Raw genomic sequence first — 20550 nt, 5'->3', positions numbered from 1 at the left:
AAAAAAATGAATACCTTTTCTTTAAAATGCAAAACAACACTTTCTGCCCTGTAGCGGGTAAATATTAAGTAAAAAATATGCCGCTTTTGCTGGGATATACTACATTTTCTGGGCATTCCAAAAACATGCACAACTGAAAATTGACAATTTTTGATATATGACGTTGTTGAAAGGAGTGAGCGATATATTAAAACCTAATATGAATATGAAAAAAAAATTGAGAAGTTGAAAAGCGTTTAACATGATACTTATTTTAATATTGAAGAGCAGGTTGTACATACGTGCGACGACATATTGATATTGATCTAAGAAAATGTTATATATATCAATACAGCATTCAGTTTCGAAATTTTAGCAAACAAATAAATACACATATTTTCGGGATTCAATAATTGCAATTAAAATATCAAATACTAACTTTGCAGTTTTCTATTTTAAAACTCAAATCAACTTGAAGAAGTTTGCTTCGAAACCAGTTGACGTTATAATAAAGTCATAATAAGATATACATAAAGTGATTTTCAATCACCTTAGAAATTTATTGAATACTGTTTAAAAAAAAATACCTGTCAAGTCGACATCAAGTTCTCTGTCATCAATCAGAAGTTCTGCATCGTCCATCAGTTCAGAACTAGATCCATGTTGGCCGGTGCGAGTGTTAGCCAACTGGGAGTGGAATTCCTCACGAGCCTATGAATAAGAGTATAATAAGGTCAGATAACATTAAATAATTGATGAAACCAATTATTGCAAGTAAATATGAATATCATGTATCACGGATGGAATGAATTACCTGATATTGGGATAAAACAAAAAATCTTGCAAAGAAAAAATAAGTTTTTCTTCGAAACAAGTAAATGGTTTTCAAAAGAAAAGGGTCATTTAAAGGCAAGAGTTAAAAAAATGGTAAAAAATATTTATTTGCTAAATTTTAATATATGTTTGAAAAAAAAATATGTGCAGACAACACGTGCGAGTTCTCGCATGGCTGGTCGCGTAGTGACTTTGTATATTTGAGAGTACATCCTTAAGGAAGTATAATATTTATGATACATTGATATTATTTTCCGTGGCAAATTTTTAATTTGTGTAAAAATCAATAATATAAGAGAATTTTAAAATTTCTTTTTTTTTCAAATAAAAAAATCAAGATTTGTTTGATGATTGCAGTAGAGGGTATAAATTTGTGGTATTACCTGGAGAATTGCATCCTGTGGAGTGCCCTGTTCGTTGAGCTGATGCAGGGTCGCTTCAGGATGCGAAGACCCTCGAGGATTGTGAACCAGCCTCCTCCTCCGTCTGGCATCATCTTCCCACAGATCAAGTTTCCAGAACGCGGGCCTGATACAAAAAAGGCGTAACATATGCTAAATGAAAATATAATGAAAGAAAAGCTACTTGGAAATGTGTACCCTTGAGGTATTATTTTACAAAAATGGCGGTATATAAGTTATCCAAATTTACTATTATTATTATTTAAATGTATAAAAATAAACTATATAAATAAATATGTAATTGTCGGTTTTTATAAAATCTTTAATCTTCCAAAGATATTTAAAAAAAAAAATTTGCCACGTGTGTAACAGGTTAAAAATGTTTTTTTTTTGAAAAACAGATTTTTTACGATGGCAGCGCCATCTGTTGAACATTATAGAAATACATGGAAAACTGATCAATGACTGTAGTGGACAACGTATTTCTTCATGGCTGCTAAATTATTGTATACCCACAACCAGAGGTGTGCATTCTATTGTATATAGGCAGAAAAGCAGTGTCTATCCTGGATTACTCGTGTTCCGTATAGAACCACTACTAGTGCCTACTATGCCTTATCCTTACCCAGCCCTACTGCCTACCGTAATTAAAAACTCTGTGCACGCCACCGCCCACAACGATTATTTGGTTTTATAAGTTTTGAAAACTTGAAGGAATACACATATTTATGATATTTAAGTATGTACAATTTGTTTCTGACAAGTGTTATGGGTTTTTAAAAATTTTCAATTTAAGTTTACCTATATGACATTACTTTACTCGCTGTGAACGTGCTATAGTATATAAATATGTATATTAGAAATGTGTGCTATAACTTTTCTTTCTTTTCCACTAAACCAGACTGAGCCAAGGTGAAGCGTGGCCGGGTATAGCTAGTTATAAATTGAAAGTAAATGATTACTTTTGTTCAGCTTGCTCCGCAACGCCCCACGCTCCGTGCTTGTTGGACATGATGTGCCTGACTTTCTCCAGGAGTCTGCAGGCTATAACTCCGTCCCTGCGTCGAGCTGCTGTGATGAGGTGGTCGCACATGCGTTCTTCTTCCGTGCGCTCCAGAACAGTCGACGCACACTGTGACTGAAAAAAAACACACATGAATGAAGATTCACAAAGCCGCCTTAAGCTTTGATGTTAATATTGACACAATTCTTCTTTGTGTGACTTGTTAGGTCACTCCAACATTGGCGATCACTATGACATAGACTTCGCAGTCTTGGGTCATCCGGAACAACTCCCCCACTCCTCTCATCCCCGTCCAGTTGTGAACGTTGCAAAGCCACGATGTTCGCTTTCTGCCAAGTCCTCGGTGTCCTTCTATTTTTCCCATCATTACAATTTGCAGAATATAATATTTAATTGACACATTAAGGATATTGAACAAGGTTCTGTATAGTATTGATGTAACTGGAATGCATTTTTGGTATATGAAGTTAACACATTGTTTGCGGGAAATGCTTAAAAGCGTCTTTTACATACTGTTGGTAGAGAGCAAGAGACTCTTATAAGCGTTCTATTTGCTTATTTTGGGTAGAACGCGAGATGCCAATAAACAGAGGCCTGCATTCTATATAGGCAGAAAAGCAGTGCCCACCCTGGATTACTCGCGTTCCATATAGAAAGACGACCAGTGCCTACTATACTTTATCCTTACCCAACCCTACTGCCAACCCTGAATAAAAACTCTGTGCACACCACTGCCAAAAAAAATTGTGCAGATGGGAATTGGATTTGCGGTTACTTGTGGATAGTATACTGAGGGTTGGTCGGTAGACTGTCTGAGCATAATTAGGTTCAGGGTTGATGAAAAATTGCCCGAAAATAATGTGTCAACATAGTTTAACCGTAAATTATTTGGACATAACTGATCGCTTCAATCATTGATTGAAGATTCGGGGGTTATAAACAAAGTTTTTATGAAGAAAAAATCTGTTTAACAAACCTCAAAGTCAGCGTGCTTGAGGACATCATCCGCTCGCATCCTGTTGAGGATGAATTCCGCTTCATTGGCGACCCTTACGATGTGGTCTTTCATTGCGTGTGACAAAAGCCTTCCTTCGTTGATCAATTCGATGAAGGCCAACCCGGCATGTTTCTGGAGAGAGTTCTGCCACTCTTGAGAGCACAGCAGCATGACCAACTCAACCACTGATGTGCTGTTCTTGAAAGTTGTGAGACCTGACGGATAGATTTGTAACATTTAGTATTGAATGGTTCTCATTGAAGTATAACAAGGTTATTTAAAAAAAAAATACACACACACACACTATAAAAAGACACTTTATTGCAGCAAAGTAAGAAATTCGAATGACACACATCGAAATAAGAAAAACACTATCATTATATGTAGATGTTGAATTTAATACATTGTTTGTAGGAAATACTTAAAAGGATCTTTTAAATACTGTTGGTAGAGAGCGGGAGATGATTACATGCTATTTGCTTACTATCGGTAGAGCGCGAGAGATGCCAAAAAACATTATACAGATCAGAATTGGGTTTGCGATTACTTGTGATTAGTATACTGATGGTCGAGCAGTAGACTGTCTAATAAGAATAGGTACAGAAATGTCATGTCAATAAGAAATAACTGCTGGAAATATTTGTTATATTTCAGAGAATACAGGATGTCCCCATATTTATGTGCAGTCCCCATATTTATTTAGAGGTCAGTATAATTTTTTCTATATAAAATTATGATTTTCAACCCCTGCCTTTTAGTCTAACATAGAATTTTGTCTATCCTCACACCAGTCTCATGATGTCGGTTACAACGAAACCCGGTCGCTGGTCAAATAAAAATTATGTGGAAAAACCTATATAGTTTTTATTTTATCCTGTATAATACTTAAGTGGTGAAAAAACAAGTGTTTTATTTATAATTCAGATTTAAAGAAATTCTTACACCACTGCCATGTACTCCAACATTCTTCTCCCCTTGTTATTCACCAGGTGCTCAGATAAATACTTTCGTAAGTTGGTAACGAATGACGTCACAGAAACGAATCCACACTACTACTATTACAGCTCTAAAAAGCAGATTCATAAAAGGATACGCCCCATAACACACTCGATGATGTAAAATTTGATGACGTATAGCGGTGTCCGTTTTTCCTTTCGTTCAAATATCTAAAGCTTAAACCTTCATAACTCCCTTAGTTCTTTACAGATTTCAATAACAATGTTACCGATAGTCTTGTGATTTTTCATGTTATTTTATTAGCCAATAATAACACATCATGAGAATGATCCATTCATCAAATAAATAAAATAAAAGAACTCCACCGACAAGACACACAAGGTGGCTAGGTGGGTCTCAGCAAAAAAAAAAGTTCTAAATATGTATAAATTGTGATTTAAATAAATGTATACAAATAAAAAAAATTTAAAAAAGTGCTCGATTTAATACTAGAAAGTGTAAAGCGACAAATCATTGTCCGACCTTTACCCTCCATGAGTAGCTCCTGGCCGTGGCTGCCGACCAGCGTCTTGGAGAGGAACGGCGCGAAGTCCACCATGATCTCGCGCAGCAGCGGGCACACGGGCCCGAGCGCCGTCTCCAGCTTGTGCGTCAGGCTGGACTCGCGGCTGTGCGCCGAGTCCGGCGGGGGCACCAGCCCGGGCAGGTGCGCGTGGCGCGGGGCGCGCGTCGGCGCGTGCGGCAGCGGCGGCTGCTCGCTCGCGCGCTGCTGGTGCTTGTCCGAGTGGTCTGCAAGGGACGAGAACAACTCGGTGTGGATATTTTAAAAGGAATAAACGTAAATAATACTCGTACGAATGGTCTGGACGAGAACGATTCAGTGTGGATATTTTAAAAGACATAAATATAAATATTGCTTGTCCGAATGGTCTAGAAGGGACGGGAACAATTAAATGTTTAATTTTTTAAGACATTAATATAAATAAATAACTAATTAACTAAGTTCTTGTAGTATATGCTCGCTAGGTTTTTATTTTTTCATCTTTTTTAAGTTTTTAATTTAATTTAAAAAAAAATTGTTTTCTGAGAGTCAAGTATTTTTTATATTTTATATTAACACTATTATTCTAGTTCTACTTATAAAACCTATACCCTTATACCCTTTACTATGACTAAATTATATTGTATACCCACACACAGGCCATGCCTTTGTGATATCTTTTTTTGTATTAATTTTTATATTTTATTCATATTTTTTTGTATTTGAATTTATGTTATTTAATGCAAAAGAATTTAAAATAAAGGAAAAGAAAAAAAAAAGTAACCGTCCAGGCAGAGAGAATACAACGCAACACTAATCTGTCTTTGCAAACAATCTTTGCCTCTTCCACATTCATACATAAACGCCGATTACTCCGACTCCTGTCCTGATCACTTTCAAGTATTTGAAATACTTGATCATGCCAAGTTTTTTTTTAAAATCCTTAGTTAGAATGGCCCATTCAGCAAATAATCGTTGCCTCAACCACATTCATGCATGTCCACATAAAAACCCGCCGATTTCTCTGTCTCCTGATCTGACCACTTTCAAGTATTTGAAATACTTAAGCATGCTGTGTTTTCCTTGGTCTTTCTCTGCTTCAATTTTAAACTTCATTCGCTTCATAAATTTGTTTTACTGTTCTTTTTTCACTTATTCGTTCCACATGTCCAAACATCTCAACACATCGATAATACTTATCTCAGCCTTGCATTCTATTGTTATTTCACCATTCGAACACCTATCATATATCGTTTTGCCACACATTAAATTGAAAGATAGCATTTTGATTGCATTCAGTATACTTTCATCCTTTTTTGCTTCACTTCCATACATTAGGGTAAGAACCACGACTCCATTGTGTACTGCCAGTTAAGATTTCTCTAGAAGGTTTTCTTTGTTATAACTGATTTCAGCACACCATTCACTCATTCTCAGCATTCTGCCTCCATTCTATATAAAACACTCTACTTACCATCCATTGTTTACTTGATGGTAAGGAGAGTGATTTATTACCATACCACAAAGTTATCAATGCTTTAAACATACAAAATATCCTTTCAACACATAACATGAAACATACTTCCTAAATATATAAAATAATCTACCCCTTTAAAAATTTCTCATTTACAACTATTTTAAACCCAGTTCTACACTCTAACTCTTTCAAAAACTATAATTTTGGATTTGCTAACGTTCATCAGTAAATCACTATCCTTGCACACGTTATACACTATTGTCACCAATGTCTGCAGGTCTTCAACATTCATCAGCCTTGCACACATTATACATCTTTGACACCATATTACATAGTACACACAACTGTATTACTCTCTTACCTTCGTGAATATTTCCCTCCTGGTCTCTCACTGCGTGCATGTTGCCTCTCATTGGGTCTGCCATATCGGTGTCCTCATTGAGGTTTACATCGGTCCAGGACTCGTCGTTGCTGGCTATCTGCTTATTGTCATCCAGCATTATCTCGCTCGAAGTCTCCATATCGTTATTTGTAGTCTCAGTTGAGTTCAAATTCACCGAGGCGACATCCTCGATCGAATCCACGCTCTGAGAAAGCGAAAAGAGGCGTTAACATTTGGAAATATGGAAAAACGATACTGGTTTTCAAAAAAATAATTATATAACTGATAAAAAATATGGAAATTACACACTGTGTCGAGTTAAATATTGGAAATTAAAAGAAGAGCAGTAAAATTTAGAAATATGTTAAAACGATACTGGTTCTCAAAAAAATATATATTAAAAAAAAAAAATCAAAATAACAAATACACTGTGTCAGGTTAAAAATTAGAATTTTAATTTTGAATTTGACATAAATATTATATGCTTTGCTGCTTTAAATTTAATTGATAAGCGACTTGATATAATTGATAATCATTATTAAAATTTGTGAAGATTCGAATCTTGTTAGTGAAGAAAGTTTTGATGTTATATGAGCTTATAAGATGGCTTTTGTTTTCTTTCCTAAGAAATAAGCAATCAGTAAGCATTGTCAATGTGTGTTTCTATCCGATCTAATAAAATGTCCCAAAAGTGCCCTGAGACATTCATCAAATTGTCAATGTTTTACAAATAAAATATCAATAATAAAAGTAATATTAAGATTTTTAATGAAATCCCAAATACAGATGAAGAAGAACAAGGAAATAGAAGCAATCACACGGCTTACAACCTGTCATTGGCTGATTTTAATGATCCCTTTATAAAATTGAGAAATAACATTTATGCTAAAATTGAGAAAAATCTTTTGTATGCTACTTCTACAGTGACATCCATGGTTGAAACAAGTATGTTTTATTAGCAGAAACCTTCATAAAATGTATGTAAGATTATTTTGCATACCCAGATTATTTTGCATATTATTTTGCATTTGATCCCCAGATTATTTTGCATACCAGGAGACGTCCGAAAATAACATTTTTAGGCCTCATAGGTAAGTAGGTAGGGAATAAAGGAACCTACCTTTGTAGGTTGTAAATGCCCAGACATCTATATACTTCTCTATCTACATTTGAGTCATCAAAAAATCTTGATGTAACTCTTAAGTAGAGCAAATCCAGATTTAGCAAACAAAAATGACACTCAAAATATTATAATAAAAGTAATGTTTTACTAATAAAAAATTGACAATTTTACTGACTATCTTTGGGGTGTTCGAAAATGGTAAAACAGATTGATTTTTTGGAAAGTAAGGCCAAAAAATACAGGAAAGTAAAGGTTGATTTTATATAGATGATGTGGTAATATAGGGTTAACTAATGTTTATTGTGACAAACTCAAATTAATGATTTGTAGGTTTATGTTTCATTAAGGTTTTACATGTTTTTGTGGATTATTCATAGGGTAACTAAGAATTGATATTGTATTAGCTTGTGTAATTGCGGCTGAAAAAAATATGTGTAAAACGTGGTTCAGTGCAGGTGTATGAAATATGTTCATCTTAAAGTGAAAAATCTTTATTTGAAAACTACATTGTGGTTGGTGTATAATATTATATCTCAATGTGAAAGAATATAATAGAAATGAATTTTAAATTCCGTTACTATCCTATTTAATGAGATGATTCCATCCAATGAAAAAAAAATACATATGAAATCTTCTTCTAGCCCTTATCTGCACCCAACGGTGCATAGGGCACTGTACCATATAACGCAGTGTTATTTTGATCATTACTTACATGAAGGCAAGGTAATCACTCTTGCGCTTCAGAGACCAGTCCAGGGTAATATTAAATAAATATGAGAGTGTAAAATCACTAATATTTATTTTCACCCCCTCCTGGGAATCGAACCCGGGACCTCCAGCACTGTAGCTAAACACACTAACCATTACACTATGTAGGGAGACTAGAAATCTATTACTGATTATTTGAACATTCCTTTGTAAATAATTTTTTAATATACCTTTAACTCAATAGTTATATATTTTGATAATAATAATAAAAACCCTTATCCGCACCCCAATGGTGCATAGGGCACTGTGTCATATAAACGCAGTGTTATCTTGATCGTTGATACATGAAGGAAAGGTGATCAGCCCTCTGCTTTAGGTACCAGTCCATGGTAATTTTGAATAAATGTTACAGTGAAAAAATCACTTATATTTATTTTACCCCCCTTGGGAATCGAACCCGGGACCTCCAGAACGGTGGCCGAGCGTGCTGACCATTACACTACGGAGGCGGACGAATATTTTAGTTAGTATTATATAATGTGTGAGGTAGTGAATTGAAAATAAAAATAAACATAATGAGAATGAAAAACACTGTTTTGCTCATATAAGTTACATGAAAATAAAATAAAAATATTATAAATGATATCAAAACATGATTTAGATATCACTGGCAAACCTATTTGGAATAAAATACCCAGTATTTTCATATAATAAAAATTCTTTAGGTGTTTTAATATTAAAATAAGTACTTTACAGTTATTAAAGTTTTCATGAACTATTATTATTTCATAAGTATTATTTCATAAGTATATTAGGGTGTTGAATTAGTTCTTGCCGTTTATAAAAATTTAATATTTCTCTGTGATTTAAATAGATTCCTTTGGTTTTTTTTGTTGTTTTCCTGTCCCCCGCTGCCTCGAACACCCACGTGGTATTTTCAACCGCCTCAAACCGACTCAAAATTAAGGCTATGGGCCTTGTTCATCGGCAGGGAAACTGGGTCTTACGACTTCTTCCTGAAAGATGGGCCAAAGTAGTCGAGAAAGAAGGGCAAAACTTTGAATAAATTCTTACTTTAAAAAAAATATATTTTTAATTCAAAATACTACAAAAAACGGCGAGAATTAATTCAACCCCCTATTATAAATACACATAACGCTCACTCTTTTCAACAACGTCAGGAGATCGTTTTTAAAGTTTAAGAATATTATAAAATGAATTAAAAATAAATATTGAACCACTTATTGAACTTTTTACTGTGCAACAGATCTTTTAAGGTAAAACCTAAAGGTTTTTTCTCCATTTGAAAAATATTTAGTATATTTGAAAAATAATTAAACAATACCTTTTCTTCAAAATGCAAAAACAACACTTTCTGCCCTGTAGCGGGTAAATATTAAGTTAAAAATATGCTGCTTTTGCTGGGATAAGTATATTTTCTGGGCATTCCAAAAACACGCACAACTTAAGATTGATGATTTTTTATATATGACGTTGTTGAAAGGAGTGAGCGATAAGTGATTAAATCTCAATGCAATATGTAGTTGTCGGCAGCACTCTATGGGTGAGTATTTGGTATAACTGAAAACTGTCCGCCTCCGTAGTGTAATGGTCAGCACGCTCGGCTACCGTTCTGGAGGTTCCGGGTTCGATTCCCAAGGGGGTAAAATAAATATTAGTGATTTTTTCACTGTAATATTTATTCAAAATTACCATGGACTGGTACCTGAAGCGGAGGGCTGATCACCTTTTCTTCATGTATAAACGATCAAGATAACACTGCGTTTATATGACACAGTGCCCTATGCACCATTTGGGTGCGGATAAGGGTTTTATTATTATTTTTTTATTATTTTTATAAATACACATAACGCTCACTCTTTTCAACAAAGTCAGGAGATCGTTTTTAAAGTTTAAGAATATTATAAAATGTATTAAAAATAAATATTGAACCACTTATTGAACTTTTTACTGTGCAACGGATCTTTTAAGGTAAAAGCTAAAGGTTTTTTCTCCATTTGAAAAATATTTAGTATTTTTAAAAAATAATTAAACAATACCTTTTCTTCAAAATGCAAAAAACAACACTTTCTGCCCTGTAGCGGGTAAATATTAAGTTAAAAATATGCCGCTTTTGCTGGGATATAGTATATTTTCTGGGCATTCTGAAAACAAGCACAACTGAAAATTGTTCATTTTTGATATATGATGTTGTTGAAAGCAGTGAGCGATAAGTGATTAAATCTCAATGCAATATGTAGTTGTCGGCAGCACTCCATGGGTTAGTATTTGGTATAACTGAAAATATCAGAGTGATGCGAAGGAAAATATAATAGGTTCACAAAACAGATTTTTTAAATAAATAAAAAGCTTTCATAAACTAACAAGGATCATAGTGTATTTAGTAACTACGTTTATATCTGTGTCAATATCAGGTGATCTTTTGGACTATGAATTTTGATTAAATCATACAAATAAATAACTAGCTGATGTGTTAATTGATATTGTAGTGTGTTTGGGAAAGATATATAATTATTACAGTAAGTACATTACAATTTCGTCAAAATATGATATAGTTGTTCACAAAACCTAAAAGCAACTCGATATGATCAAAGCATGCACCGATCGTATGTGTCCTACAAAATGTGGGTGTAAGTACTACCAGAAGCACTAACTATAGCAATGTTGCGTGTATACTTGCGCACTCTGTGTCACACATCAACGATTACATGTGCAATCAAAATAAACAAAAACCAAGAATCATTTTATACAAACCAAGGTTAAAAATTTTAATGACGGTCTCTTTATATGCACTTTTGAAGAAGGCTGGAGAAAAAATGTTAAGCTATGAGCAAGTGTGTATAATAAAAGGATTACACATCAAGTTCCAGGGGGAGACTGAAAATTCACAAGGATATTCTTCATAGTAAACTAAGAAAAAAACAAACAGTTTTCGTTTTTTTCAAATGTCGCCATATTGAAAAATAACAGGACAAGGTTGGTGAAGAATCTTTGCCAGCAGACGCGGTTATGCGATAATGTTGATGCAGAGACAACACCAATATTTTCTTACTTGTCTTTATGTAAATATTTTTATTTAAATCCTACTTTCCCAAGAAAATTATCCCTGTCGATTGTCGTAGGCTCACTATGAAACTCGGTGTGTATACATAAATGCGAGTATTATCTTCCTGTGTTTACTCACTGATGAAAACAACCTTTTTTCAATGTATATATATATATATTATGTTATGTAGAAAAAACAAGAAAAATAGAAGAAAATCACCACAATTTTGTTCAACTAATTGCGACAAAACCACATTCTTACCTTGGATAAAATGAGGATGTTCAGTATTACCTAAAATTTGGCTTGAAAAATATGTCAACTATATAATGCAGCACCACATTGCCTCGTGAATTATTTCTGCCTCATTTACTTTACACATATTCGAATGCTGACCTTACTGTCTCAAAAAGTAACATTTGTATTGGTGTAAAATAAGTACCACTTTTACAGGTCAGAATCTGACATCAGCGTCATCTCTGGGCGCCTCTATTACAATATAATTACTTCAAAAACATTATGCACTTAAGTCATATCAATATTTGATTGAATAAGCTTAAAAATTTTAAAAAATTGGTTATCTTTTAGAAAAAAAATACAAATTATTCAATTTTTAACACCTGCACGAAGGTCGCTAATTTATTTTTTACATCAATTGATACATTGTTTTTCCTACTACCTATCCCAATAAAATATCATGAATTATTGTCAAGCATATCATCAGTACATCATTATTATTAATTATGATGTACTATTATGTAACATTAAGTATCTTACATCATGTATTGTACATATTATATAACTAATCTTATTTGAACCTACATTTTCTTGTGTCAGAAAATCTATATATTTTTTTCATTTAATTGATATGATAATCAATATTAATACGGTAAATAAAATGCTCTGTCTTCCTCTGCACAGCATAATTTTATAACGTATGATGACACACAGTGGAGTAATTACTACATTAAAAGATTCTGTTTAAAAATAAGAGAAAATAATATGCTGAGCTCCTCATTTAAAAAATGATTAAAATATTAAATTTCTGATGATATGCAAATCAGCATTTCAGATTTTCATTGTTGTTATTGAGCTACATGTCATTTACACTTTTCACTGATGTTTCAGACTGCATTGTAGCATCTACCCTCTAAATTAATAATTAATGCCGTTATACGGTCAAAATTATCAGCAAGAAGGGTGAATAGCTTGTTGTAGCTTAAAGAATTCATTGTTATTCAATGCTCCCAGGGTACATTTAGACATCAATGCTCCCAGTGTACATTTAGACATTTGTAAACTTCAATCAGTAATGTTGGGAATAAAACTCATTTCTTGAGACAACAAGTTAATTTTGATTTGGTTCATTAATTGACATTGAAAAATATCATTTAAAATGTAAAAAAAATACAGGTGTCTGGTTATACATACATATAAAAGGTCAGTTGATATTTTTTAATTCATTTGCTTACAAGTGGATTATTACAATTTGTGTGAAAAGTATTATTATAATGTTTGTTGCATAGCTGTGAATTCCTGTGTATCCAAACTAACCATTTGAGGTGAAGCGTGTGACCTAACCTTACTTACAGAACTAACCTTGGGTTGGTTGACTTTGGTGTTGAGTGAAGATTGGTATAATGGTTCCTCTCTCGTGCCCGCAGCGGCCACTTGGACTATCTTCTTCTCTTCTGCCGATTCCGCCTTCTTGACAGATGGACGTAAAAACAAATAAACGGGAAAAATGATAATGGAAAATCAAACGAGGAAGTTGGAAGAACTGGCGTTTAAAGGTAAGGTCAGACCATACTTAGAAGAGGAAAGGAAAGAGAAGGACAGAACACAAATGCAAGACCTTTACTGTAATCGATACACAAATAAAACAGAATAAAACAAAAGGAAGACACAGGATTTCAAAAGGGTTAAAAAAATACATCGATTGAGAAAAAAAAGATAAATTCATTCAGAAAAACACTCACAGAAAAAGCGCCTGGATATAAATATCTACATTTACATATTTTTGACTAATGAAGAGTTTTAAAATGGAGTTAGCAGGATAACAATGTAAAAGACAGAACATCTGACGACATAAAAACGGTTATTCAAAAGAGGTAACGACTTATTACAAATACCATGCACATGAAAAAGCTCTTTTCGCATTCCGGATATGTAAAGAGGTAAAGATCAACGATAATATCTAAATGTGTATTTAGAAAAAAGCATACTGTTAAAAAATGTAGGAAATTAAGAGAAGATATAGAAACACAGAAGAAACAGATTTAAGCAACGTCCAAAATAGGTTGAAAAACTACTGGTTCGTGATCATCAAGAAATTACAAATATAAAGAAATCAATTACCATTAAGACATTGAAAGTATTTAACCATTTGACTGACTTAAAATGACAAGCCAATTGCACCCTTATAATAATAATAATAATAATAATAATAATAATAATAACTATTCCAGCTTGACTAAGTGGTGAGTGCAATACTTAGTCAGCCATATATGTTTATATATTTATTTTTATAATATTTTATTATTTTATCAAGAGATGTTTGATAGCACATTTTAAAGTGCTAGACATGATTGGGATCTCCTTAAAAAGTAGTTCATCTGAGTTCATCTGAACAGTGAATGATTATAAAAGTCAAATGTGTTGTCACTGATTAGATCCATAAGCTGAAGTCAGCCAAGGCTGCGTTCTTGCACCGTTCTCTTATGGATTAAATGCAATACTACCAGACCAAGGAATAACCATCTCCATTTTCCATAAAACTCAAGATCTAGATCTCGCAGACGATGCTGTTGAAATTAATAACTATATAAGAGCTTTCAGTTGAAAAGGTGAATAGGTACTCCACACATATGGGTGTCAAAAGAAATATTTATTAAACCCATGTGTTATGTAAGGATTTGTGCCTATATCCCAGCAAATCCTGGAGTTGCATAATTAAAATATCCTTGTATTTGTGTACCCAAATACTCAAAAGGGTGGAGAGTTTTGAGTACATGGATGTTTACATTCCAAAAAATGGCAGTTTTCAACAATAACTGGCAGTGCATCTAAAATTTATAGGCACCATATTCAATAGTACAAGGGATAGCTGATTTCTAGAATTAAACTTTGTAACGAACAAATATGGCTGTTAAAATATGACAATAAAATGCTGGTTAAATGGCCAGTATGAAAATTTTCATTTAGGATATATAAGCGCACTATTAGCAGTCAAAAGGCTAGATACTTTAAATAAGCATTTATTTATATTTGAGATAAAATTTTATTAAATTTTTTTATTCATGTGAAAGATACTTAAAATCGTTTGAACTAGATTTAAAATATTATTTAAATTCTAAACAATTGTGATGATTAAAAATTAATTAAAATTTTGGTAATTTATAAAAAATTTGGCACCAACGACCAAATAGACCAAAGACAATGACAAAAAAATACTGACCTTTATAGAAGGAGAGTCTTGGTCGTGGAGAACCGAAGAGTTGTTTTCATCAACAACAATCACTGCGTATTCATCATCATGATTTGACCCTGTGAAAAATAGTGGATTATTAGAAATATGAATGTAAATAGTGTACTTTTTAAATTTTTGTGTTTTATTCTATTGCAAGCAAAACCCAATAAAATAGTGAATTATGTGGGATGCATTAATCCAACTTAAATAATGATCCATCAAGAGTGTCCATAAGGGTAAATGCAACCAAAAAATAGTTACACATTTGAATGTTGAATAAATACACTATCTCATCTAGAAAAAAAACAAATTATTTATTTTTATATATTAAACTCTTATCACACACAATGACACCGTATTTGATGAACACAGACATGACTATTAATAACATGCAAAGTGAGATGATCAGTCTTGTGCCTTAGATACACCAGTCCAGGTATGGGATTCCATGTAGAAGATAAAATTTTATCTTCGTAGTATAGAACTTTATTTGGTAAAAAACTAATTTTGGTAACATTAACATTCTGACTTCATTTTTTAAAAATAAACTACAAATAGCAGAAATATGATATTGAAATTACACAAATTTTACAAAAACAGCATGCATTTATCCATGCATTTATTTCATCACACACATATCGCTCACTCCTTTCTACGTCATATATCAAAAATCGTCAATTTTCAGTTGTGCATGTTTTCGGAATGCCCAGAAAATGTACTCTATCCCAGCAAAAGCAGCATATTTTTAACTTGATATTTACCCGCTACAGGGCAGAAAGTTGTTTTAGCATTTTGTAAAAAAGGTATGGTTTAATTATTTTTTTTGAAATATACTAAATATTTTTCAAATGGAGAAAAAACATTCAGGTTTTACCCAAAAAGATCTGTTGCACAGTAAAAAGTTCAATAAGTGGCTTGATATTTATTTTTAATACATTTTATTATATTTTTTTTTTAACTTTGACAACGTTCTCCTGAAAAATAAAGTTTTATGATAAATGACGTTGTTGAAAGGAGTGAGCGATATTTGCAATAATGGGCACATTTTAAAATAATTTCTTAGTTATTTGCCTGCAATCCTAAGATGCGAAGATAATCCTAAGAAATCCGAAGATGTGATGGCCGAATTATGTATCTATTTTATATCTACTCACCTCCATAATCTAATCATGAATAGTTTTATTATAACTCGTTTATATTTTTCACAGTTTCCATGGATAAAAGGAGTAAATTATAAAGCTTTGTTGCGTACTATTCAAAGTTCTTTTGACTTAATGCGTTATATGTATGATGTGTTGATACAATAACTTCTCACAGCTGATGCATTGTATTTCATGACATAACATTTGATATCAGAAAAAATAAAGTATGTTTTCTATAAAAATAACATGCATTATACAATACCACGACACGGAAGTTTATATTTTATTTATTTGTCTAAATTTATTTTATATTATTTAGGAGATTCAAGTTAAATTGTAAACAGTCAAACATATTACATATCAGATAACAGAACTGTTTTGAGACGAGAAAAGCTTCCATTATAATTTGTATTCAACACATCCATTTTTTTTTAGTGTTAGACAGAAATTTTTCAAAAAATCTTTAATTCTGTGATGGTACTTAATGAATATAAAATAAAATTATTTGCACATGGTAACATTTTTAATATCGGTGTAATTTTTTTACTGACATAAGCACAATCGAATCTCAGACCTCACAAATGCCAGGCAAACATTCTAACTACTACACTAAAGAAGTGGATGGGCACTTGGCTAAACACTGGTTAAATCATATTGAATTTCATAGCTGAAAAAATGGCATCTAAACTACACCAAAAAAATTCTAAAAATCAAATAACATCCTATGATATTTATATATTTGAAACTAACTAACATTAAGAAGAACATCAAACATGTTTATGTGCATCTAAATTACAGCAAATACAAAAAAATCTAGAATGTAATTAAATGCTACATCCATTAAGCGTGGATACACATAAAATATAAATATTTAAAATAATATATTATTTACAACATTTTGAGTGTGTCCAAATACTTGTTCACAAAATCTAGATTGTCTCCAATTACAGGAGTTATTTTCATATTATTTTTTGACATCTCATCAAAGATGAAGAAGAATATGGAGGTCTGGGCATTTACGGGGCTGACGACCGACAAAGGCTGGTTTAAGTGATCACTTTACACACGTGTAACATTTACCAATTCTACCCATTATTGACAACCACACTACTCAAAATCTTGGAAGTTCTATATATATGAACCAATTTAGAAACCTTCTTCTTGAATCACTAGAACTTCACTAGAGACATCTATTGGTGAGATGTAAAGAAGCTTTTTACTAAGCAGAATCTCTTATATTAGTATGTGAGGTCCGAATTCTGGATTATAATCACACATTCCAAATTCTTCTTCATCTTTGATGAGATATCAAAAAATAATATAATATATTATAGTATACTGAAGGTGACATTTTCATTGCTGTTTTGTCAATACAAAATAAGTATAAATCAAATATAGATAATTTAAAAAATTATTTTCATTTACTAGAATAATCTAGAAAGAAAAATTGATTGAATGATGTAACACGATAATAACTTAAATTAAAAAAATTTAATTCTTTACCATTGTATAAAAAATTCATTAAAAAACCATACAAAAACATTGATCAATGACGAGTTAAGAAATCTAACATGTTGAAAAAACAGCATTATATTTATGAATATTTTATATATCAATTTTAAAAAAAACTCTTCTCTGTATGTTTTAATTGATCATTTAAAAAAAAAACTTTGGTGATACAAACCGTACGATACGGTAAGTACCGTAGAACAGGGCTACTTGAACTATATAGTGTTACTTTAGCCCAGTACAAAAAATATATTTAGATTCTGGTATCGATCAAAGTATCGTGACAATAAGTGTCACCCATCAGGGAAACAATGAATCATGTTGATACATTCATTATTGTAGACCAAATACAGATTTAATATTTTTTTTATACTGGGCTCAAGTAACACATCAAAGTTCAAGTGGCCCCGTTCTACGGTACTGTATACAATACTGTAAAAATATATGTATTATTTTATGAAACTTTAAATTCTGGAAAGACAATGAGTGAATTATTGCCAAACATCAACAGCAAAAAGATGAAGCACTCAGTTGCGTATAACACCCGCCAATGACATTTCATTACCTGAGTGACTACGATGATAGTTTCCATGCCTGGAATATTGGGAGTTGTTATTCATGTTATTGCTATAGCCGGAGTGGTTATGGTGATTGGCCACTTTGTAATGTTGGTGTTGCGACCCCGCGTTGGCATACGTTCCCCTGTGGTGGTGGTGCGGATGTTTGGCCGCCTCGGCCGTGTTGGGGGAGTTGTGATTGGACGGGTATTGCGTGTTCTGGGTCGCGTTGGGATGCGACCCGGGTAGGAACTGCGGATAGACGTGGTGGGACCACTGGGGAAAGAGCGGTCTAGAACTCGCTGCGAGTGCGCAACAGTGTGTGTGTGTGTGTGGTGTGATTTTAGCGAATTTTACCAATTAAACCATGAAGCCGCGTGAAAAGAGGGGAAAAATAACAATTAGAATTACAGCATGAAGCATACAGTGGTACTCGAGTATGTCTTTAGTTAAAAAATACAAAGTAAACTCACAATTCAAGAAACAACAAGGAATTCAACTCATTCATATCCAGTTTTTTTTTTAATTACCTAACGTCCAAGTGACTCTAAAATCTAGCTACGGCTTATGCAACACCGCTTATCATGTCCCTACTCAGGCTTCAAATTTATAAGTTTCATAGCCTACGCCTACCAGTGAGTGGATTTACTTTTTATGTTTAAAGTTACTATAATTTCATGTAATTCATGAGTGAAAATTCTAGGCAAAAACACTCGCATTCATAACCAGGATTGTTCCAAATCTACATATACCAAGTGCTTTTTCAAAAGGTAGGTACCTGCCGGCTTCTCAAAAGGAGATTGAGAGAAACCACAGATTCCATAGATATTTCATTAACATTGGATCTAACTGTCATGTTGGCAGTTGTTAGAAACATAACCTCAAACTGTTGAGCTTAAGACAAATCCAGATTTTACTGTGAATATTCGCTTATATTGAAAGAGGTAAGGAATGGTCAAGAGTTGAAGCCAATATAGTTGGCAATTAAAAAAAAATATTTATCACCTATAACTATATTTGGTCAGCATGCCTTTGCTGTTAAGGTCCTGATAGCATGAAGTGCTCTTTCACCAGCAGTTAGAAACAAAGTGTGTGAGACGATTTAAAAAAAAAACTAAAAACGTATTTGTTTATAAATTCTCTTCATATTCTTAAAATTTGATCACAGCAAACCAGTTTGCTGTAATATTTTACCAAAATAGCATTATATAAATTATTCAAAATAATTATGTTTAGTTATGTTTACAATGCTTTAAAAAAAAACCTTGTAATTTTTTTCAATTAGTCCATGACTCAAACAGCAAAATGCTAACAGTGGAAAGTAATTACGTCTGACAATCATAAATTGTTAACAACTATTCGTAGTAAGTTTCGTAAAAGTAGCTGGGTAAATAAAAATCAGAGATTAATCATTTTATTACGCATACCGCTCACTCCTTTCAACGTCATATAACAAAAATCGTCAATTTTCAGCTGTGCATGTTTTCAGAATGCCCAGAAAATGTACTATGTCCCAGCAAAAGCGGCATATTTTTAACTTAATATTTACTCCCTACAGGGCAGAAAATGTTGTTTTTGCATTTTGAAGAAAAGGTATTGCTTAATTATTTTTCGAAATAAACTAAATATTTTTCAAATGGGGTAAAAACGTTCACGTTTTACCTAAAAAGATGTGTTGCACAGTAAAATGTTCAATATGATGCATTTTATAATTTTTTTAAACTTTAAAAACGATCTCCTGAAAAATCAAGTTTTATGATATATGACATTGTTGAAAGGAGTGAGCGATACATGTATTGAATTCCTAAACCTATTGAAATGAACCAAACAAAGCTTGATGTAGATACTAATAATAATTAAATAAATTTCTAAACATCATATGATTTTCGTCATCAAATAAACCATATTCCAAAATACAAAGTGGGTGATCGACAATTGAAAGCTTGGCTGTGTTAATATTTTGAAGTATTCAAAGTACAAAATGAATCTAAGATACGGTTAATAATGTTAAAAATAATTTCAAAAGTGAGGATATGGGAGAGTGCAGCTAAGTGCGTTGATAAAGTAAGTTCGAAACATTCATGAGCAGAAAACACAATCATGCTAATTACTCTGACATACAAGAAATCAAATAAGTGTTCAAATCATTCAAAATGGCTAACACATATCAAGAAATTGACGCCATAATTCTAAAGTATTAATAGACATTTTCAGTTAAACTTTTGGGAGACAATACGAACTGAATATTTCAATGTTGGCTTTATAAAGAGTCTTGTTTTGAATGTTGAAATATTCAATGAATACGTCCACTTCTAAGGTATCCGAGTTTCAAAGTTGCAATTCCTAAGAAAGAAGATTCCTGGAGATCGGATTTATACTCGGTGAA

The 20550-nt window shown here is 32.6% G+C and overlaps 1 protein-coding gene across 11 annotated transcripts in view; it reads right to left on the bottom strand.

Moving 5' to 3' along the window:
• The window catches only part of rg (A kinase anchor protein rugose), a 620520-nt gene that overhangs the window by 261776 nt on the left and 338194 nt on the right, over window positions 1-20550 (bottom strand). For 3 of the 11 annotated variants that reach the window (XM_088271658.1, XM_088271653.1, XM_088271657.1), the window contains exons 26-34: window positions 18173-18466; window positions 14945-15033; window positions 13087-13194; window positions 6572-6797; window positions 4715-4981; window positions 3215-3450; window positions 2177-2352; window positions 1197-1341; window positions 567-690 (exon numbers count right to left, since the gene is read on the bottom strand). In XM_088271658.1, coding sequence (XP_088127784.1) covers window positions 567-690; window positions 1197-1341; window positions 2177-2352; window positions 3215-3450; window positions 4715-4981; window positions 6572-6797; window positions 13087-13194; window positions 14945-15033; window positions 18173-18466 — 1665 coding nt within the window. The remainder of the gene's footprint in view (window positions 1-566; window positions 691-1196; window positions 1342-2176; window positions 2353-3214; window positions 3451-4714; window positions 4982-6571; window positions 6798-13086; window positions 13195-14944; window positions 15034-18172; window positions 18467-20550) is intronic. The other 8 variants (XM_088271659.1, XM_088271664.1, XM_088271655.1 and 5 more) reach the window with 7 other exon arrangements.

This window comes from Brachycentrus maculatus, unplaced genomic scaffold (genome assembly GCF_059751285.1).
Source record: "Brachycentrus maculatus isolate JH-2025_06_01 unplaced genomic scaffold, ASM5975128v1 h1tg000454l, whole genome shotgun sequence".
NCBI classification, from domain to species: domain Eukaryota; kingdom Metazoa; phylum Arthropoda; class Insecta; order Trichoptera; family Brachycentridae; genus Brachycentrus; species Brachycentrus maculatus.
Note: the sequence above shows the minus strand (reverse complement) of the source record. Positions and strands in the feature narration are given on the sequence as shown.